At 41.3% G+C, this 23,146-nt stretch overlaps 1 protein-coding gene across 2 annotated transcripts in view; it reads right to left on the reverse strand.

Moving 5' to 3' along the window:
• Positions 1–21,495, reverse strand: part of LOC138051232 (protein-glutamine gamma-glutamyltransferase K-like) — a 49,238-nt gene extending 27,743 nt beyond the window's left edge. Inside the window, exons 1-4 of one of the 2 annotated variants that reach the window (XM_068897393.1) lie at positions 21,090–21,495; positions 3,644–3,771; positions 2,266–2,463; positions 792–1,052 (exon numbers count right to left, since the gene is read on the reverse strand). In XM_068897393.1, the coding sequence (XP_068753494.1) occupies positions 792–1,052; positions 2,266–2,463; positions 3,644–3,771; positions 21,090–21,139 (637 nt within the window). In that variant the 5' untranslated portion in view covers positions 21,140–21,495. Of the gene's footprint in view, positions 1–791; positions 1,053–2,265; positions 2,464–3,643; positions 3,772–7,832; positions 8,035–21,089 lie in introns of those variants that run through there. The other variant, XM_068897394.1, reaches the window with a different exon arrangement.
• Positions 21,496–23,146: the final 1,651 nt, after the last annotated feature.

Raw genomic sequence — 23,146 nt, forward strand, 5'->3', positions numbered from 1 at the left:
GCCATTAGGCTGAGATGCAGAATTTCTGCATCACACAATTGTTGTTAGTAAAAGTATCGAATTTAGCGGAAAATGAAATTTGCAGAATTTCTGCATCAAACGTTTACCAGCCACTTGGCTAAGATGCAGAATTTCTGCATCACACAGTTGTTGTGGAAAATGTACAGAATTTATCAGAAAGTAAGATTTACAGAATTTCTGCATCAAACTTTTTAAAGCCACGCAGAATTTTTGCATCGTCCTTTTGCGTTAGATAAACTATACTGGAACTTGTCAGCAGCCTGTAGTCCTGTGGACAAGAACACCTTTTCCTTACTGCAGTTTTTTAGCTCATTTTTTGAGTCCGTGTGTTACCTGTAATTTTTGATTGTATACTTTTAGTTAAAATATCAGTGCAGAGTAATTATGATCTATTAAAACAACTGTTTGAAATTGTGATTCGGTCGTGTTAACAGTGTATCACTCCAACTTTTAATATTACTGCAGTCAAGTCTTTTAAGTTCCTGTCGGAAATCACGTTTTATGCAGAACGAAAGTGGGCTTTTATGATAGAATTTTCTATTTTGGAAAAACCCATTTTAGTTTGGAACGCGTTATTGAGGGTAGAACAATAACGATAGTTTACTCATCTGTTGAAAAAGGGGGAAAGCAGGGATTCTGTTAAAAGGGCTATTTATCGATGAGATCATTTCAATATGCTGAAACTGATAAAACAAATGATTAAAGAATGAATTCAATGAGAAAATGTACAAACGAACGCGAAGAAATGAGTGAATGTCTTTTCACTTTACCTTGGCACCAAGCATTAAACAGGAGGCAAATTAGGCGGTGGTCCAAGTATTTGGATATTAATTTTTTCCCCTCTTTATCGAAGATTTTCGTTTCCACAAACACTTCATATAGACCGATGATGGCTTTTGCCGAGGGCATAACTGTGAAAGTCACGGCAGTCTCGCCAATATGCTTGATCTTCATTCCCCATTTGGTGGGAACGAGGTCATCGCTAATGACCAGGCGTTGAATCGAGCCTTTGCTCTCCTGCGGTTGGTTACCTTAAATTGACAAAATTCCATATAAAAGAATCAGTTTGAGGCTCAGTAGCTTGTTCCAGGCTCCCAGGTAGTCAGGAAAGTGAATCGCTGAAACCGTGCGCGAAAAACGCGTGGTAGCTGGGATCGAGGCGAGGAGAGGGACCCTAGCTCGCTCCCTCGCGTTTTTCGGTTTTCGCTTTCCCGAGTATCTGTGAACTTGAAACTGTGGGATTAGCCCTTTATCTTCGTGATCTCTATGTGTCCAGGCAATAATATTATGTTACACTTCTTCACCCTAAGCCAGTTTCCTGTTCAATATATTAAAGCTTCATTTGGTCTGCTTGTCGCAATAGCTCCCCAACTATACAGGAACATGCTAAATGCTCAGACATTGCTCGACAAGCCCGGCGTGCTTTATCGTGTGCCGAATTTTGCCTGCACGTGACCCAAAATCAGTAACGCAAAAACTAATATTTCCTTAAGTATTAACATGTTTAGCTATACTGAACAGTTGGGTTAAACTTTGTGTAAAGTTTACGATATGAAGGACAGTGTTGTAACCACATTTTTCAAAGTGAAGAAAAAGCCCAGATTTTGTAGATGTGATTACGGCAACACTGGCGCAAATACTATTTTTATTATAAACTACTTATTTAGCTCACATATTCAGTGGTAATATCCAAGCACTACGGACGGCAACCGGAAGAGAACATTTCGCGCGCCAGGACTGTGATGTCTCCCAGATTTTTATACTAATCATTTCTAATGGAGAAAAGATACTTAGCAATGCAAATTTGTCTGTGTGAAGACAAGTTAAAAGGGAAAACAGCCACTTCCGATTGCCGTCCGCGTCTCAAAAATGCGCATGCTTAAGCTCCCTAGTATCTTTCTAGTGCGCAAATGAATGGAGAATGTTCATTTAAATCGGATTAACAAAAAGTGTCATTTGCTTTCCGTCGCGAATGTTTGGTGAATTTAAAACCATTTTTGGAAAATCGTATGATATAACGTAATTTATTCGTTCAAGTTCGTAATTTGAAGGAAATTTCAGCTCCTAAAGGTAAATTGTTCAGTTAATTAATTAACTAATTAATCGATTGGTGGTTGATCGAAGTGTAGAAATTACTTTCATTGGCAAATGGGAAAAGTTAGCTTTACTCGAAGTGCTCATTTTCGCTAAACTTCAGCCAATTGAACGACACAGTACATTAAAAATTATTAAAAGTCTACAAACCTGTTGCAAACTGCAACACTATGGTATCCATGTCTTTTTTGTACTGGCGGCTGAATGTGACAGTGATGTCAAATGGTTGTCCACGTCTGATGATAAGGTTGGTTTTTGCAGCATCGTACTCATCAGTTCTGTGCGCCTTGTGATTTTCTTTTAAGTGAAAATCAACTTGTTTTGGCTTCAACAGCGATGCTGAAACAACTGAACGGAACAAAGTGATCGTTTATTTGGATAATTTGAGCAGTTCAAGAAAATAATCGTCCCGCGAACAAACTAGAAAGAGATGGTATTAGCCAAGCTCGGCGCGCGAGGAGCACCATGGGCAAGGAAATATCGTAACCCATCTCTGCGCGAAAACCGTACCACCGTACGTCCACCCCTCCATGTATGCCAATGTGAAACTCTGTTATGCAATCTGCGTTTTTTGGCGGGAACTTCTTTTATATATGATTCAAGACACCAGTCAAAACAAGGTATCCGCTGACCAGTTTCACGAGACCCTATCGCGGGTTCAAGTTTAAGGCTAATCGAGGTCATCTGTTTTTTAAGTTGACCGCTGACTAGGTACTGGTTTTCGATTGGATGGCAGGCTCAATACAGGTCAACTTATTGTAAGAATAAATAACACGGGAGCTCCGCTTTTTCTTAAGTTGTATGAAGCTTTATTCTTAGAGTTAGCATTTTCTTGTTTCTCAGACAAGGATTTTACGTCAGCTTCAGAGAACTTCACGAATCCATCGTTCGCCATTTTTCATTGACTGTTTGCACAAACAACCATGCAAAGGCGGCAATGACGTCATCAACATCCTTACTGGTGAGGATATGGAAAATACGCCACTCGGGTCCCTGATGTAGTTTCGTGTGAATTTTATGAGAGGTGTATTTTCCAGTAAAACACTCCTGGCTATGTATTAACTACAATATGAGAGACCGTATTGTATCGGATATACAATGTAGAGCCGAAGAAGAGACATTTTATATCCGATACAATACGAGTGATTGCGAACATGGAAGGATCTGACGAAGAAGCAGCTTGGTTAGAATAGACTAGTCCCAAATACAAGAAATAGTACAAAATGGAGCGTAAAGATATTCAAGGAGTGGCAAAGTGCTCGCTCAAATAAAGTGTGTTGGCCACACCGGGTTGGTGTGTCAGTGTGTCACCTTGTTTTTATTGTTGTTCAAATAAAGTAGGGGCAAATGAGTTGCTGGGCTTTGACTTCATACAAAATACTTATTTGAGAGCAATAATTCATTATTAATTCATAAACCCCAGTTTTTCCAGTTTTCGTTTTGTGCTCCTTGCCGAAACAATAAGGGTCTTTGGGGGTGCAAATGAAAAGTGCCCGCAATAGGCTTTCCAAACTCGAGCTCCTCATACCTTCCGGTTTTTCTTCACTCGGTAGCAGAGCTTTGTTCTTGGCTCTGAACTCTTTGTCTGACAAAGTCGAAGTTCTTCCCTCCAAGCCATCACCAAGTAACCCTTCTTTAGAATCTTTTGAGTCGCGCCTAAAAGAAAAACAACATCAACATTTTTTCTTCAGTATTACCTTGGACTGCTCGACGCTGCAAATCTAATGCAAAGCTGGATGAGGTGAAATCCAGGAACAGAACTGCATTAGGGTTAAGGACGAACATCTGCCAATTTACATATTTTCCCTTTTTACGCGGGGGCTTCTATATTGCCTACTCGGGTTTTGGCCTCTGGGCCAAACTCCTGCGGGGGAAATTATGAAAATCGCAGTAAACTTGGTATAGCAAAGGTCAGCGTCGAAAAACGCCGTAACCTCTTAGCGATGAACTCCTGAAAAAGCAAAATATTTAAAGAGTAAGAGATGCTGAAATAAGCGACTCGCAAAAGGCGATAGCACGTAGTGAATGCGGTGACTCAACACTGATTGATTTCCCGGTTGAGCAATCTCGATTTGCTCAACCGGGCTTTGTTAAACCGGACGCGCAAGGTGGTATGGGTATTGCTCACTGAGTAACGAGGCAGGAAGTCACAAGAAGCATCGATATCAAAGTGCTGTTCAGCATAGCGATTGAAGGTGTGTAATTTTCGATTATTTACAGCGATTCCTTTTACTTTGAAGCTCAAATATTATAATATCTGACAGAAAATCATATTGCCTGGGTGAGAAATTGATTTTTCAGGCATAAATCAGAAACAGGGACAACAGACTCGGCCCACAAACTGCTAGACGCAACCTCAGAAAGCAAAATTATAGTCTCAGTATCGACATTATCAAACAATCTTCGATGATCTTTACAACAGTTATTCACAGATAATAATAATAATAATAATAATAATAATAATCAGCAATCCGATTATAATAACCCAGTTTTGTTCCTATTTATGGTATTTCACGGTACCGTGGAAAGAACCACGTGGATCAAAAAGATGACGACGATGTTGCCTTCTACTTAATGTTCCTGTTCCTGCTTTACCATCACATTTTTAAGACATTTTCCATAATTAGATAAATTGATTTTCAATTGATAGGGTTTCAAGTAAACCTTGACGGAATGGAAAATAAATGCTGTTTGTTGCGTTTTTGCCCATCCTTTCCTCGCATACTACACGTTGTAAGACGCCATCCATATTACCTCAGTAGGCGGGGGCAGATTTAGTGAAAACTATTACAAGTATTAATTCTGCGGAATTTCACCTTCAAGTGTTAAACTGCGTTTAGGCCTCCATCAATCACAAATCCGAACATACCCTGCCTCCCCGGCGAAAGTAAATCATATGACTGACTCAAAATCTATTGCATTGGGAAAGGAATGTAAATGCTTAAAACCCATAAACGTTTTATAAAATATTATATATAGAGAGAGAGAGGATGTTAGGGGTGCGTTCGATTGGGAAATCTGGATTTAGATCTTAAAATCTGGATCTTCGGATTTCCAATCGAACACAAAATCCGAAAACGGATTTCGCGACGGGAGTTTGGGGTGACCCAAAAACACTGACTCCCGGTCCATGGACCCCTCTACGGACTGGGTCCACGGACTGCCTCACGGACGGTTCACGGACCACCCGTACGGACCCCCTATACGGACCACCTTGAAAAAAGATAGAAATGAAAATAAATAACAACTAAAGATTTGACTTACCGGTTGTCTGGATAGACCAATCGCGTCACTCGTGTCAGCGAAATCTCAACCGTTACGCTCAGGTTCGGGCGCAAAGTCTGCTAATCACACATTGCCCCTTCCTTCGCTGTGAACCGGAATGCTTTGAAAAAGATTGATAATAAGTAAGTTCTATTTGTATTTTCTTTCCTTCCCTCGGCCATTTTTTTCGGGTCATTCTCTCGCGGGTTTGTGAACTCGCCCCAGGCTTCACGATCTCTCTGTTCGGAACAAAATGGCGGAAGGAACTATTACCGCTCTTTGTCGAAGGACTCCAGTCAACAGCGAAGAAAAAGGCAACACCTGAGCCTTAGTCTGATTTGTCGAGTGCACCGGCTGAGATTTCTCTGGCAAAAGTGGTCTATCCAGACAACCGGTATAAACAAGTTCTCAGTTGTTATTTATTTTTCTTTATTTATTTTTAATTCTGTGTTGTTTTTGGGTGGTCTGTTGAGGGGGTCTGTAGGGGTAGTCCGTGGACCGGTCCGTAAGGCAGCCCGTGGACCTGGTCCGTAGGGGAGTCCACGGACCGGGGGTCAGTGTTTTCGGGTCACCCCGGATTTTGTTAATTGAAATCCTTACCCGGCATGGATTTCCAAATAGTGAATCTGCGACAAAATCCGTTGTCAGATTTTGTGTTCGATTGCAAATCCGAAGCTCCAGATTTTAAGATCTAAATCCGGATTCCCCAATCGAAAGCACCCTAGATGGCCACGCGGAGATACGAAATTTCTCTTCGAGTGTTAAAAAATATTTCACGAGTGAGCGCAGCCAACGAGTGAAATATATTTCGAATTTCTTCTCAACCTCAATAAGGTCTCCTTGGCATTTGCGGTTAAGACGGTGTGTCTGCGTTGACCTACATACGTAACTGAAGTGGGCAATGCGACTGGAAAAACACTTGAACGATTATCGCATGACTATTATATTGATTGTTCAGCAGAGTTCATGAGTTTTTTTGTTTTCTGTTTAAAAACTCCACATAAAACAAATCATTCGATTTCTTTCGACAGTGACTCTCTTTTTTTTTTCGCGTTTGAATTAATCCGGCTATTGCTGGGGATCTACCGAATCGGAATTTTAAGACTTTTTACTGAGCCCAAACTGTGTCAGGAATTATAGAAATGTCGCAGTGAGGGAGGGGTTCGTATCACGAGTCGGGGATCAGTGATGCGAAAGGCAAAAACGTTTCGTTGGCAAGCCATACGAAGACTGGAACCGCAATAGAAAAATCCTGGGGTGCAGGTATGGCGCAGTGGTGAGAGCACTCGTCTCCCACCAATGTGGCCCGGGTTCGATTCCCAGGCTCGGCGTCATATGTGGGTTGAGTTTGTTGGTTCTCTACTCTGCACCGAGAGATTTTCTCCGGGTACTCCGGTTTCCCCTTTCCTCCTCAAAAACCAACATTTGACTTGATTTTTGTTAATTGTTAATTTCAATTTACAGTGTCCCCAATTAGTGCTTCAGCGCTAGAACGACTAGACACTTAAATAAAGTTCCTTTCCTTTCCTTTCACCCGCTCAGAAAAGGTCTTGTTCTTTCACCTGAATTCATCATATTTGCACTTGCTGTTAAGATGGCGTGTATGTTGTCGGTAAAATGCGTTGTCAGGTTGAATCCGTTTTTGACTAAGTTAAATTGGTGATCCTCATTGGTTTTGGTTGTTATACATGGATATCAATTGACTTATAATTATGGTTGATCATGTTGGTCGTTGTGGTGTGTTGGTGAAGACACCGAACTATAGATCTGGGGGCCGGTTGCTCGTAGCCTGGTTAGCGCTAATCGTTGGTTAAGCGGTATAAAAACTTATAGGTTTCCATGGTATTTAACGCTGGTTAGCGCTAACCATGCTTCGAGCAACCAGGGCCTGGATGGCTAACTCCGAGCAACCGGCCTCTTAAGGCTACTAGTTCGCGTACCGGTAAGTGAATAGTACAGTTCTTTGTTTCCTTACTATATTGTAACGTTGAGAGTGATTGCGTAAGTATATGAATACAGAAACAGATAAGATTATGAACATTAAGAAGATGTGTTGAGATGCGTAGGACAAAGCATGAGGGAAGGTATGGCTGTTTTAAGTCCTTTTTGAGGTGTTGAAAGCTGCTTTAAACTAAGGTAGGGTGCATATTCAACCAATCACCAATCACCTAGGTTAACTAGACCGGATTAATTTGACCGAAAACATGTATACGTAAACGTTCAATTAAGTCAATGAAGTTACATTTTGTGTTTTGTCGAGTTCAGGATTACTGCTCGACAATTTTCAGAATGTCGCTTGAAACTCCAAAATTGAGATGGTAATGAATTGGCCCTCAGCTTCATTGTCGTAATGCCCAACTTTTTCCACAAACACGCAGCAGGAAACGTAACTCACCGCATAATATAAAGTGACTACGTAATCAAACATTCGATAAGTTAAAAAAATAACTTACTTAGAAGCGTGGATAGGACATCCTGCAAGGTAGCCTTTTCGCGACATTTTCCTTTGCAAAGTAAAATCTCAGTGACGCGTCGTTAACTGCACCTGCTATATATAGTACAAACTCAGAAGCCGAAAACAGTCTGTAGGCGTCGCATGATTTCTTCCCTCTTTTATCCTATTCTTTTCCCATCTGAATAGCTTGCTTCACGTGACTGAAGCCCGCAGCGGTGCGATTGGAAAACAATTAAATTAAGGGCGCGTTCGATTGACCCTATTCCGGAATAAGAATAAGTGGAGTGATGATTAAAACGGTATGTTTGGCGCGTTTCGAAGCAGCAAGGACAACAAAAATATGTTTAAAATAGCATTTTAGCGGATGTTTGACAATTTTTATGTGAATCACCGTAAAAACGAAGGATTTCTACCTTATATTCCATGCATTCTTATTCCGGAATACGGTCAATCGAACGCACCCTACGTGAAAGGAATCTCGCATCGATTGTTAAGGCTGGTTTACACGTATGACGCAAGAATAAGCATAAGCAACACACGTAGTAGCGTTATGATTTTTGGCACGTTTCATACGAACAAAAGATCGACGCTAATTAACAAAATGTTAATGCGCCTGTGTATGCTGCCTATGCTTATAATTTCGTCGTACGTGTAAACCAGCTTTTAGACTTATAGCCAAGATGAAGTTCAATGTCCTGGGATTTTTAAAAATATATAAATATATATATTTATTTATTTATTTATCTATTAACAAATATTTACGGGCTACTTAAGAGACATGGCAGGAATAAAAGTGTTCCGATAAAACACATGGCCGGGAGAGACCCTTGCTATGGCTAGCTGGGTGCATCCACGAAATGGACCAATCTAGAATCACCACAAAATGCTTTTGGAGCAGAGGAAAAAAACATTCGCTTTTCACTAAGAGGGAGCAAAGATGTACATGTGTGCGCTAGTATATAATGTTTCATTTTTTCACTATAGCTAGAGGTTACAGATCTAGAATTAATGTGGAATTTCCTTCTCAAGCTCAACAACAACTGAACAATAACTGAAGCCGTATTTCCATTTGCAGTTGGGGTGTGTCAACATTGATCTACAGGCGTGACTGAGGAGGGCAGTGCGGCCGGAAAACACTTGGAAGATTATCGCATGACTATGATATTGATTGTCAGAGTTTGGTTTACAGGTTCATAATAGTTTCTTGTTTAATTTCTGTTAAAAATATATCACATAAAACAAATAATTCGTTCAGTGGAATTTTTTTCTTTTTTTGGTGTTTGAATTAATCCGAACATCATCGGCTGTAGGGAGCTGTAATCGGGAATTTCAAGAAGCCGTTTTACTGAGTCAAAACGGTGTAAGAAATGATAGAAATGTGAGAAAAGGGTTCCTGTAGTCGTGGGGTTGATTCGAAAGCTATAGCTAACGAAAACATTTTCTTAGCAAACCATACGAAGATAGAAACCGTAAAGCAAAATATCTCACCCACTCTTATTCTTTAGCCTGTACTCATTATATTTACACTTTCTGTTAAGATGGTGTGTATGTTTGCCGGTAAAATCCGTTTTCAGGTTCAATCCGTTTTTGCCTATGTAGGTTAAACCGGAGATCCTCATTTTACCTAGTAGGTTGAATATGCACTCTACCTAGTTTTAAGCACCTATGAAGCCCCTACAAAGGACTGAAAACTCCTATACCTTCCCTCAAGCTCTGTCTTACTCATCCCAACATCTTAATGTTTCGTATTATCTTAATGGTTTTCGTATTCATACACTGTCTTATCCATTCACTCTCAACATTACAACTTGGTAAAGAAACAAAGACCTCGCACTCGAACCCTCCAGATCTATAGTCCTGTGTTTTCACCACAGTTCGACAGTTTCATAATTTATCGGGTTAACTGAACTGCAACAAATGGCAGTCCTACGGCGACAGAATTAATTTCGAATTTCGAATTCCTTCTCAACCTCAATAAGGTCTCATTTGCATTTGCGGTTAAGACGGTGTGTCTGTGTTGACCTTCATACGTAACCGAAGTGGGCAGTGCGACTGGAAAACACTTGAACGATTATAGCATGACTATCATATTGATTGTTAGAGTTCATGAGTTTTTTGTTTTCTGTTTAAAAAGTCTCACATAAAACAAATCATTCTCTCCCAATCGTCAGTGTGGCCTTTTTTGTTTTTTCGCGTTTTAATTAATCCGGCCATCACCGGCTGTGGGGAGCTAGAATCGGAAATTTCAAGAAGCCCTTTTAAAAATTTTACTGAGCCCAAAACTCCACAAACAGTCTGTAGGCGTCGTATCATTTCTTCCCTCTTTTTTCCTATGCTTTTCCCAGGTGAATAGCTTGCTTCGCGTGACTGAAGCATCGGTGCGATTGGAAAAACACTTAAGGACGGTGCCTACTAGCTAATTCAACATTTTTTTTGCGCGGTTTAAAAACATGCGGGAAACAGATCTTAACCACTGTTATTGAAATACTAAAAGACAATTGGGGCGGGTAACCACACATTTTTTAAAGATAATTAATCAACAATATTTGTAAAAAGCTTTAAAATACAAAGCAATGTACGACGTTCTTTTCCAAATTGAAGGTTAATTATCTCTAAAAAAAATGCATCAGGGTAACTCCCAATTTTCTTTTTCGATACCAAGAGCACTTGCTAAGCTCTGCTTTCTCCACATAGACTTGAACCACGGAAAAGTATCACTGTATTAGTCCGCACCACCCATAGGAAACCGGAGTCGTCGATCTAGAAATGCGCAATAACAATTGTAGGCACCGTCGCATAAAACGGTAGGTACTCATGGCTGGGTACATCCATGACGTGAAACGGACTTATCTAGAACCACCACAAAATGATTTTAGAGCAGAGGGAAAAAAGTCGCTTTTCACCAAGAGAGAACGAGAGATGTGTGTCCTGGTGAACTTATGTTTACATTTTTCAGCATAGCGAGAGGAACCAATGTCACAGTTAATTTATTTATGTTATGTCCTGTTATTTAAGTGACGCTTTAACCGATGTCAACGACATAACAATGTGCGGATCAAAATCAACGGCAGGAATACGATTCAAAGTTTGCCCCACTGAAGATTTTCAAACTCAAACGTATTTTAGTATTAAAGGATCAAATTATTATAAACGAGTAAGCTTATTCAACGGGTTTCTTTAGCCTTCCGTGGTTCTTTTATTGTTAGTATTTAGTTTATGGATGATTTGATTCCACTTGGATTATAATTCCAGCTAATTCTTCATTTTTACTACAGTTGCCGCTAAAGGCAGTTATCTCCGAATAAGTTGCTAAGGAGGGGTTTTCATCTTTCGAATTATATCCACGACTACTCTCTTTCCAGTTACCTTTTATCATTCCTTAACGCCAGTTATTCTTTGTTCAATGGGAGACGTTTTCTTTTAAACAGAAAAAAAAGAAACTCCAGTGTCGCTATTTATCAGTTAACTGAACTGCAACAAATGGCAGGCCTACGGTGACAAAAATAATGTGGAATTTTATTCTCCAGCTCAACAAGGGTTTATCGTTTAACCTGAAGACGATTTTGCATTTGCAGTTACAAGATGGCGTGTCGATCTACGTTGACCTACGTGAAGTTATATCAGTGTTCGTCGTGTTGCAGAGTAAGCGCTTTTCTTCATGACAATTTAGATCGTGTAGTAACTTAACTGGCCCTCTGCTTCAGTGTCGTGATGCCAGATTTTTCCAAACAAGCAGCAGTAAGCGCAGTCAGTCACATAAATAGTGACTCCGTTATCATCAAACGTCGAAAAGTTCAAAAGAAAACTTACTTAGGAGCTTGGATAGGACATCTTGCAAGGTAGCCTTTTCGGGACATTTTTCCTTTGCAAAGTAAAATCTGAGTGACGTGTTGTTAAATCCTATATAGTGCAAGCACATAAAGCCGAAAACAGTCTGATGGCGTCGCATGATTTCTTCCCTCTTTTATCCTATTCTTTTCCTAGCTGACTGGCTTGCTTCTCGTGTCTGAAGCACTGAGTGGATTAGCACATGACTGTCAGCCTTAACTGCCATCAGTGCAAGAGCGTAAGCCAAAAACAGTCTGTAGGCGTCGTATGATTTCTTCCCTCTATTCCCAGTTGCCTAACGCTTGCTTCGCGTGACTGATAATGAAGCAGCGGTGCGATTGGAAACACTAAATAGAAGATCGCATGACTCATCAGCCTTAATTGCTATCAGTGCATGAGCGAGCATAAGTCGAAAACAGCCTGTAGGCGTCGTATTATTTCTTCCCTCGTTGTTTCTGTTCTTTGCCCAGCTTGCTACAATCTTGGACAAAATATTAAAAAAATAGTGCCCCCGCCCCCAAAATCAATGATGAATTCGCGCGCAAGTTGAAGCCCGCCATTTTTTCATTGAAATTGCGGCGGAGGGTGATCTTCATTTACGTCCAAGATTGTAATTTGCTTCGCGATACTGAAGCAGCGGTGCGATTGGAAAACACTCAAAGTATTGCCATTCGCATGACTATCAGATTGATTTTTAGAGTTAGGGTTAGGTTGAATGTCCGCGGATCTTGACTGAATGCAAAACAAATACGAATCAATGTTTGCCTCACTGAAGAGCAGCAACCTCAAACATATTGTATTGAGATATTCAATTGCCATATACAAGTTTTAGGTGTAGGTAATCGCATGGGGCCGAGTAATACTGTACGCTGTTGCGCAATATCAGTGTTTAGTTAATCCTGGTTGTGTAAACCCGGAGTGACATAAGCACAAGCATAAGTATACGAAAAAGGAATCGTTCCATTTTCTTATGTGCTTATGTCACGCAAGAGTGAATTAGATGAGAATGTTGATCTATCACTTTGCAGTCTTGCCCCAGCACAGTCACAAATGGATTTATTTTGAGATACACTTTGCGTGCGAAACAAACAAAGGGCCACCAATTTTAACCAATCAGAAGAAGCCATGTCACGCGTGACTGCTTCTGACGTGTTTTTTGTGGACGTGACAACTGATTTTCGCGGGAACGGGTGTTCTAAAAATAGACTCATTCGTGACTGTGCGGAGGAGCCCACCCATGTCATAACAACACTCTTGTGTCACGTTAATAACTGTGTAGTAAACCAGTGCACATAAGCATAGGCATAAAACCGAGCTGTCAGCCGTTTATGATGCCAGCGGATATTCAGGTTAATAGTGCCTAAGATGGCGACCGAATGTACTGTTCAGTTAGGGTTAGAAACTAGCTGAGAAGGTTCGCAATTATCCCTGCCTTTACGACAAATCGCCACAAATAAAATTCTCGGTCCGCTGGTTGTAGTTCCCGTGCCAAATTATGAAGTCTCCTTTTTGTTTCCTCTTTCGGAAAAGAGAGAACTTAGGATTGTAGGACAAAAACGACAACGAGTACAAGATTTTCTCGTAGAACAACAGTGAGCGCGCGCAAACCACTATCATTTTGGCGGGAAAAACACGATATCGTCGTCAGTTTAGTACTAGAATTCAGTGCAAAAATGTCGCGTCAAAACAAGTCAACAACACGGTAGCAGTTTTGGCATTTTTCGATCAGCAAGAAGGCTCAGTTAACAGCAACAAGAATAACTGAGCAACCTACACTGCTAACAAAGAGTAAGATTAATTGCACAGGTTATAAATTTTCTAAGCATTTTTGCTAAAAACGGGCAGTCAAATCTCGTACTCGTTCTCGTCTTCGTCCTAGAATCTAAAGGCCCAACGGGATCCGTCTGTTTTTTCGTCTCTTGTCGCTTCTACAAAGCAGAAGGAGTAGGAGGACATGATTTGTTTTTTGTCTGTCATTTTGGAAACGTTGCTCGTACCATTCTCCAGCGAGTTTTCCCTTGGGCTAATTGCGCTTGCGTATGTCACTTCTTTTATCCTTAACTTCATTCTCGTCACCAGAGCCTCGGATCTTATGTCTGCGCATGACCCATGACTATTTGAACCTTACGGCGGCAGCTCACTCAGCGTGCTAACATGAACGCACAAAACAGAGACGCTTTTTATTGTTCTTCACGAAGACCAACGAGAAGACACTTTGTTTCAGGGTTCCCCAGAGCTCTTCTCTCCCTCAGGCATGCTCAAAAGAGAAGAGCTCTAAGGTCGAGATTAGCTTAAACTTCATTTCGTTATGCTTATATATGCTTAATATGTTAAACTTTATGCTTATGGTTATGTCGCAGTGCAAACCAGGCTTTGGCGTCAACGAGCTGAACGCACGAATCAAAAAAGATAAAAGGTAGAGATACTTTATTTAACGTGGAGTTTACGCTTAGCTTACTCAGCTAGTTTACAATTAGCTAGTTTAAAATAAAAAGCTGAAAAATGTTCAATAAACGCGAACATCTTAATCTTTTATCTTTCCCTTTGCCAAGTACGATAGCCTAGTGTTTTTCTGGATTTGGTTTCATACCATTTTGAACAAGCCATGATGAGGCATTTCGAGATCGATACTAAGGTTATTTTCAACGACACGGACATCCTTGTCGGATGAACGGCCGGATGTTTGTATCATGTGTATAGTTAACAATTCTGCATTGTTTAATTGCGTATGCCAAGTCATTTATGAATATATTAAATAATGTAGGTCCTAAAATAAAGCCTTGTGAGACGAAATAGGCCCGTTGCCACGTTGAGAAAGCAGCACTAAACGAGATCAAAATAACGCATCAAAATAACGCATGATCAATTAGATCATAGAATTTTAGTTTCTCCAGTGAAAGATCATGTGATTTACAGTCAAAAGCCTTGCCCAAATCAATGGCTATCGTGCCAATGACATTGTCAGTGTTTGTCGAGATATTCCTTCCATTCTTCAGTAATTGCAAGAAGGGCCGTATGTCATCCCCGTTATATTTTCTGTAGCCGAACGTGTAATTGTGAAATATATTTTCAAAGTGATCAGCCATTTGTTGATATAGGATATGTTTAATTTAAGATCTTGAATATTGCTGGAAGAACTGTAACCGGTCTAAAACCTTCCTTTATGTCATGCGACACGATTTCACCTCGTTTCCAGGAGTTGGGGACCACTTTCGAACTAATATTTGTGTTAATTAAATGAGTTCGAGGCTGTGTTATTGATGGAATTGACGCCTTCATTGCACTTTGAAATAACTGATCATAACCTTTGCTTTTATTTTCTGTAGAGCAGTTTTAACTAGCTCGTGATAAGTTAAGCTGAATGAGTCGAACTGTTTACATGATTCAGTTAGAAGCCACGAAGTCTGACCACACAAGATGGATGCCATGAATGTGGAAATTCATCTACCAATTCAGGCGGGTTGGTGGTCTCACGAATCTGCCTAAGCGAGTCCTCACTTCCTTTCGTGGTGCTGGATTGCACTGTACGTCACGATTGATCGACCTCTCTGTGGACTGAGATGAATCCCGCACTCTTGAAGGACTTTACTGCGTCTGATTTGCCTTGTTGACTGCTGAATCGGTACTTTGGAGCTGGAGTTGTGGACTTGCGAAGGCTGGACTTGGCTTCTTTGCTGGGAATGGTTGGTTTCCAGGGTTAGGGGCTTCCCCTGGAGAGACCGCAGCCCTTGATTAAGTCCTATACGTCCCAGTATACTGGGACTTATAGGTCTGCGCATCAGTGGGTGGAACAGCAACCATATCGGATCTGCACTCGATTTTTTGCGTATTTTTCCATGAGGGTAAGCACAGTTTAGGGCCTTGGGGAGGACACTTTTTCGACAATGCCATGGGGCCAGGCTGAATGCTTGTGCTGATTGGGTTTTGCATATACACACTGTTCCGGCTGAATTCACCATGCTTCCTGTTTTGCTCTAGTACGGTGCCCCTCAATCTCACTCAATTTTGAAGGTTCCTGCAGAATGCACGATAGTAGGTTGCAAAAGAGAAGGCGTCATAGGAAAGATACCCCTTCTGCAGCGGGAGAGTAGCCTTTGACCAGGAGAGTGTTCTTGTCCTTGTTGTGGGGTATTCCAGTAGTCCAGTAGTGCCATATGAGCGTCCTTATTCCTTTGATACATCCTCTTCACTGTTTTAACTGCAGCTTCTGCCTTACAATGTTCTTGCGGCCAATATAGGGAGGAGGTCCCGTTCGAACCCATACTCAGAAACAAATTGCTTGTACGCGGTGCTGGCAATGTGGGGTCCGTTATCGGTGACGACGCGATCGGGTACCTAATAGCGTCGTCACCGATAATGTGCCCCACATTGCCAGCACCGAGTACAAGCAATTTGTTAAAGTGTGCTTTCGTGATCTCTACTACTGTTTCTGTGAGCGTATTGGGTAGAATTTCAATCTCTATCCAGTCGCTGTAGTGGCATGTAGTGACTGGGTGCCATTTCCCTTCCCACATTAGGATATCTTGGCTAAGTAATGACCATAGTCTATCGGGAATATCATGGCTAAGCATGGGCTCTTTAGGCGCTTGACTAGCGTATTGGGCACATACTGGGCATGAAATGCATTTATTCTTGATATCAGAGGTCATACCGGGCCAGAAGAGGGACACCTTGGATCTTCCAATGCACGAATCTGCTCCAAAATGTGTTTTGTGGATTTTGTCTAGCATGGCTTTATACCCTTTGCCATGTGCCACAGATAATTGATCTTTGAAGGTGGGGTAGGGCCGCACTAAGGGATCCAATTTTCGTTTGTCAGTTGTCCAACCAGTCATCATGAGGAAGTACAGCCTCTGCAGTACTGGGTCCATTGCAGTTTGCTCTTGTAGATTTTCCAGGGTAACATTGGAGGTCCCAGAGTTGTACAATGTCATAGTATCCAATTCCATTCTAAAGATGTGTTCTCCAGAGAGATTGGCTGCAGAGAGCTGAGGATGAGGAGCCCTTGAAAGAGTGTCAGCTGTGACTTGATGTGCTCCTTTCTTGTAGTTCACAACGAATGACCATCGTTGCAGCCTCAAGCGCGTGGCTTGCAGACGCCTCGGTGCTTTGTAAAGGGATTTCTTAAAAATTGTTTCAACTGTGATATCTGACTTTCCGTAAAGCAGACTGTCCCATTTCTCTAATGCTAAGCATATTACACGACATTCTTTCTCAATAATTACGTATCTTTGTTCTGTGGCCGTTTGTGTGTTCGAGTAAGATGCAACTGAGGATTGAAGTACCGTAAGACAGGGCCATGAACGATGAAGTTTTTGGATTCTACAAAAGTGTGCGTCAGTCCACTTGAAGGGGACGTCTTTCTGGGTCAAGTCTCCTAAAAAGGGTTTCACTACATCACTCAGTTTGGGACAGAATCTTGCCAGGAAGTTGAGCTAACCCAAGTAGCGCTGAACAGCGTGTTGGTCTGAGGGTTTGTTTCACTAACCCCAAATAAAACACAGTCTGAGCCAGACTAGAGAGGAGGTTTTCCAAGTATTTGCGAATCTCGCAAAATATGGAACGTGAGGAGGTGGTAACCTGTTGCTGTCTCGGCCAATAGTCTCGGTTAATAGTTTATAGTTATCATTGGTGAACAAAGTGACTCTACTAGGCGTAACGAGATCCTTAAGATTCTTCCCGGGAGGAAGCAATGAGAGGGCAAGATTTTCTGGTGGTGTGTTACAAGTGGAAGCGGTGTCCAGGACGTCAGTCCCAGTTTTAAGTGGCTGAAGAACTTACGACCCACCCTGGTACCCCGCTAGTCTTCTGCCGTAGTAAAATTCAGTTTGGGCATATTTTTCGGGTATCAAATCCACCTCATAGAGGTCAGTTCCATAATCCTCACTTAAAGTGGCATCTACAGTAGCTGGCGTGCCTGTTGTTTGGAGTTCATGACTTGCAAAGGGTTGACTAAAGGGGGTGCTCCCATTTGCTACGTCCGAGCAAAATGTCCGATTCTCCCACAGCCTTTTCTGGAGCATCGCTTGTTTGAAGCTGGGCATATAGAGCGAGGGTGTGAGGGCCCTGCACAATACTGAAAAATATCAAATTTGCCTGGCGACTGGACTGATTTTGTCCCCATTCTTTCTCTGATTTCCTTTGACTAAAATGACCTTTACCCCAGTTTTGCTCTGACCTAGGGAGTTTTCTTGTTCCTGTATAGTTTACTTCTTCAGTGGACCTTTGCCTTACTGCAGTATTGCTTTTGCCGTTTCACATTGTTCAAAGTTCTTAGCTATCTGCAGCACTGTTTTAAATGGGGTGACTTCTTTAGTTGCTTTATCCCTGTAAAACCGTAGCCAGTAGTTTTGACATAAGTCTCTCTTTGTGCTGGTCCTCGCAATTAGCACAATAATCTAGCCTCCTACCTTGTTCTTTAACTCGTCCTTCCCAGGCCGTGACTGATTCACGAAGTTTTTGTTTCACTTGGGCAAATTTTGTTCTCTCCGTCAGTACTCCTTCATTCGCCATGAAATGTTCCTTCAAATGTTTGAAAATAATCTCCGGTTCCTTCAGTTCCTCCTGTAACGCTGAAAGCCTTTCACGAGGTTTTCGAGTTCTTGATTGCCAGCTATGACTTACCTTTTGCTAGCCACACTGGCCCTGTCGGTGGTGGTTCCCCTCCTTCTTTGATAGGAGGTGGCAACGGCTCGCTATCTTACCATCCATTGAGCACACACCAATTTTTGAACAGCTGAATGAACTTTTCACAGTTTCGTCGCGGATCTCCCAAAGTCGAGAATTTCGGTAGTGTGACAGCTGCGACTCCGTGTCCCAATGAGGACACCATGACAAGTTTTCGTCAATTTTCTGTGTTCCGGAACAGTGTCCGAACAGTTAATCTCACTTTTCTGACACCAAGTTAGAAGCACACGAAGTCTAACCACACAAGATGGATGCCATGTTTATTATACACACCCCAAAGCATGCTGGAGCCTAGCAACGCTGAGGGTATGATGTAACAATTCCAGTTTCTGGGAATATCGGACACATGCAGTTCATTCTCAAAGGCGTTGTGGGGTTGGATGTCCAGGCTTTCTACTACATTTGTAAAGTAACTATTTAGGGTCTCTGCAACTAGATTCTGATCTTTAATTATCATGTCAGTTGTTCTCTATTAAGGTGATGTATCCATTAGGTGTACACTGCGAGCAGTGTTTGCTCTAAAGTCACTGAAACGAATACTTCGAAATAATTGAAACTGCAGGTCGCTAATACCGCGGGTGTTGGTTAACCGACGCCCGCGGTATTTTCCACCGGCAGCTTCAGCCATTGAAAGTTAAAAGATTCTAGAGCAAAAGAGAGACTGTTCACAGTCTAAATAGGCAGGCGCGTAGCGTCCTATACGCAAATACGCACGTGCGTACTTAAAGTGACCAGAAAATTTTGAAATTTTAAGCAATTGTTTCTATTTTTAACATTTTACTTGTACGCAACCAAGATTTCCTTATGAAAACACCACTTTGATTAAATTCTAAAAACTAAAACAAAAGCTATACCATGCTCTCACTTAGTTTTGCATTGACTTTTTTTACACTAAACAATGCAGTGTTGTTTGGTCAACGTGCAACAAAAAGGCGAAGTTGCAAAGGAGCGACGTTCCGAGAACGTTGTTGACAATTCCAGTCACGCTAGCACAACCAAGACAATGTTTTTTTTTTGGGCCAAGTTTGCTCAAAATAAGGGCAAGACGCTTTGTTATTTCCTTGTATTAACACAACTATTTCGAACAAGAAATAAAGAATGCAGTATTTTTCGCTTAGTTTACTTAGGTTTCTAGATCACATGTACTTGTGCGTACTTGAAAAAATGACCACGCTACGCGCTTGATAGGCGAGGTTGTCTTTGAATGCATCAGAGGACAGAGTGAGTTCCAGAAACCTTTGGGTCTTTCAGTGGCATCAAGTTATGCATAACTGATTAAAGTAAAGTACCACCGGCTTTTGTCGCATGGTTACGGCACGATAACACACGATCCAGTAAGCCTCCGAGTTCTAAGGTGTTCTAGACTTGTTACACTTCCTCTTACGCGCGTTATTGTGTCTTATGGCCATTTAATTTTTTAGGTGTGATGAATTTCGATGGACCAAAGCTTTCCTCAACTGTTTTGCATTTGCGTGAGGCCATGGTTATCTAACAGGTTGTTGTATAAGCGTTCGCATGTCATCATCTATCTCATCAAACACGTAAGCTACATGAAAAGGAACGAGTTGTAGATCTTTGATTAATTCGGCTTCTCTAAATTCCTCGAAAGACTTTTCTTTAATACAACGAGCTTTTGGCTTCATTTACTTCTTGTTTAGAATCGTGTAAATTAGCATATGGTCGCTCAGGCCAATGTCAACAATTAAAGCCGGACATTAAAAACAAGTAGTGATGGTACACGTACATTGGTCATCTTACGGCCTGGCAGGATTGAACTGAGCAGCTAAATGAAATTGCATTTTTGTACAACAACGCCAAAGCAATGAACCCAACCGTGTTGAGAAACGTTTAGTACATGAAAATAATGCAATCAATTTACCAAAATTAATAAAAAATTTCCTCTTTCTCAGCCAATCAGTATTTAGTAATTTTGCCCTCCATGTTATAAAGAACGAGATTCTTTACTCGTTCTTTCTGCCTTCTTTTTTAATTTTTATGGTGTTTTGATGCCGAGTGGCTTAAAAACCTTCGTCTCGCTAATTCTTAATTAATTCTGTCGCCGTAGGCCTGCCATTTGTTGCAGTTCAGTTAAGCGATAAATAACGCGACATGAGGTTTTTGTTTTCCTTGTTTTCTGTTAAAAGGAAAATAAAGATCTCACATAAACCAAATGTGTTTTTCGCTAGAGACTTTCTCAGGTTTTCGTTTGAATTAATTCGGCCATCTCTTTATTCTTCGATTGTCTGTGGATTTCAACTGTTTCAAGAAGCCTATATTTAAGAATTCAAGGTACTGAGCCCAAACAGTGTAAGGAATGATGCGAGGAAAGGGTTGAACTTCGTGTAGTCGTAGATTTAATTCTAAAGACGAATATGTCTCCCTAGCAAACCATACGAAGATACTAAGCCGAGTTGTGGTAAAATGAATTTCTTTCTCACTTTTACCATGGTTTCATTCTTTAGCCTAAAGTTGAATTTTGCATTTGCGGTTAAGATGACGTCTTAAGTTCAATTAGGTGGATGAAGTTACATCTGTGTTTCAAATTAGTAGCCAGACTTGCTTTAGTTCTCGACCATTTTCCAAATCTCGCTAATTTGAGATTGTTTAGTCATGAATTAGCCCTTAGCTTCAGTGTCGTGATGTCAGACTTTTTCTAAACAAGCGGCATTAAGCGCAAATCACGTCATAATAAAAATTGTCCACGTTATCAAACATCGATAAGTTCACAAAGAAAACTTACTTAGGAGCGTGGATAGGGCATCCTCCAAGCCGGTAACCTTTCCGTGACATTTTCCTTTGCAAATGAAGTGTTGTTAAAAAGTTTCAGTTCAAGAACGGGAGGTAAAAACAGTCTGTAGGCGTCGTATGATTTCTTCCGTCGTTTTACCCTATTCTTTTACCACCTGGCAATCTTGCTTCGCGTGACTGAAGAAGCGGAAAAAACTCGAAGGATTGTCGCAGGACTATATCAGATTAAATGATGCGCCTGGACGAACAGCGGGAGATCCAATCCGGAGATCTAGGCGAAATGAAGTTGTTCTGGCAAAAAAAAATTGCTTACAGCGAAATGTTCCCTGCTAGCTGAAGTCTCTTTTCTTTTGCGTTCGCTGGGTTGACGTGGACGGGAAAAGAGATCTAGGTGGGTCGAAACTCACTGTGTTGAGCATGCGCGACGGTTACTTAGCGATACTTTACATGTTGTATGGGTTCACTTAAAAACAGCGGAATAGCTGAAAAGAAACGCGCGAGACACAGTGGGCCCAAGTCACAGTAAGCATGCGTTTCGTACAGTGCTGTCCAAGGTCGTGGGAAACGGTTGGCTTAACCTGTTATCATGAGTACTTTTCTTTTAGACATGGCGCGAACTCTCTAAAGATAAGTATGCCTGATCGCAGGTTACGGTTGGATCAAAGTGAGTTTCGACCCATGCATGGCAGAGATCTCTTTTCCTGTACTCGTCAGCCCAACGAACGCCAAAAGAAAAGAGACCTATGCCAGCAGGGGAAGCAACATGAAATTACTCACGTCAAAGAGAAAGTGCTCATAAAAAGCTTGATTTTTGGGATTGGTTCGATTCGAGTTTGCTCGGATTGCATCTGTTTCATGGACGCGATGTTGCTCGGCATCATCATGCTGCAGTTTGCAGCAGCTGTGGAAAATGTTTGCGGAAAAATCAAGACAAGCTTTGCTCTCCGGTGAGGCAAAGGCATGGGATTTCAACGAACTTTTCGAAAGGCTGGTACATAAAATTAGAGGCTGGATGTTTGCTTGCGTACTGTTGTTGCGTGCTATGGCAATGCTACACTAGCTTGAATAGAATCTCAAGACTGTCATGTCTTTAGCGCTCTTGGAAATTCCGCGTTGAATTTTTTCCCATTTTACATAAAGCCTTTCAGCTGTACAACTCGACCCAAGACATGTCAATACTTCACAGTATCTGGATCATCATATAAAATTCCGTTTAAAGTATGTTTACATTCCATACCTTTGCCGCATGGAGAACATGAAAACTGGTCTTCATTCGGTTTAACTAGACTATACCACAGCTGCTGCAAAATATCGTGCTCCAAGATGCCATGCAACAACAGTCTCAACCCATGCATGATGCAATCCTAGCAAACTCGAACCAACCCCAATTCAGGTATTTTCTGACCATTTTTTTTTTTTGCCGTGAGCAATTTCATTTTGCCTTGAGCAACTTCTCTTTGCAGTGAACAATTTCATTTCCCCGAGACAGTTATGGGCCGACCTTAGTACTAGAGTTTGAGGTCTGGATCAGGCACTAAAGTCTCGGGTAGCTTTGCACAGAGCTCCATGCACCTCTCGTTAATTAAAAGTACCGACTTTCAGTATATGTTTACATATTATTACGGTAAGATACTAGGCCTTTATCGATTGTGCTAGAATAACGTTTGGCATAATTTGGTAAAACGGGCACATTTTTTGCACTTTTTATAAAAGAAGTACTGCTAGCATAATTAGTTTTTTTTTTCTTCTAAAGGAAGCATGACCAGAATTATGACTCTCTTGGTCTCTCAGATTGATTACCTGCAAGTTCTGTCCATTGTTCAATCTATTTTCATTCGTCTTAGGCCTTCGGGAAGGTGAAACAGGTTCGTCCCTCGTATTCTAGAGGAGTAGTGTATTGATACTAGAAGTCAAGTTAAGAATGTCAGCTTGGCCTCATGGGAATGCTATGTGGTTCAGGACCTTGAATGGGAGTTGTTACAGGGCTTACCGGAAGTAAAGATTGCGTGTGACACTAGCATCTTATAATTGACGAAAAAACATAGCGAG

Source organism: Montipora capricornis, chromosome 6, assembly GCF_036669925.1.
Source record: "Montipora capricornis isolate CH-2021 chromosome 6, ASM3666992v2, whole genome shotgun sequence".
NCBI lineage: Eukaryota > Metazoa > Cnidaria > Anthozoa > Scleractinia > Acroporidae > Montipora > Montipora capricornis.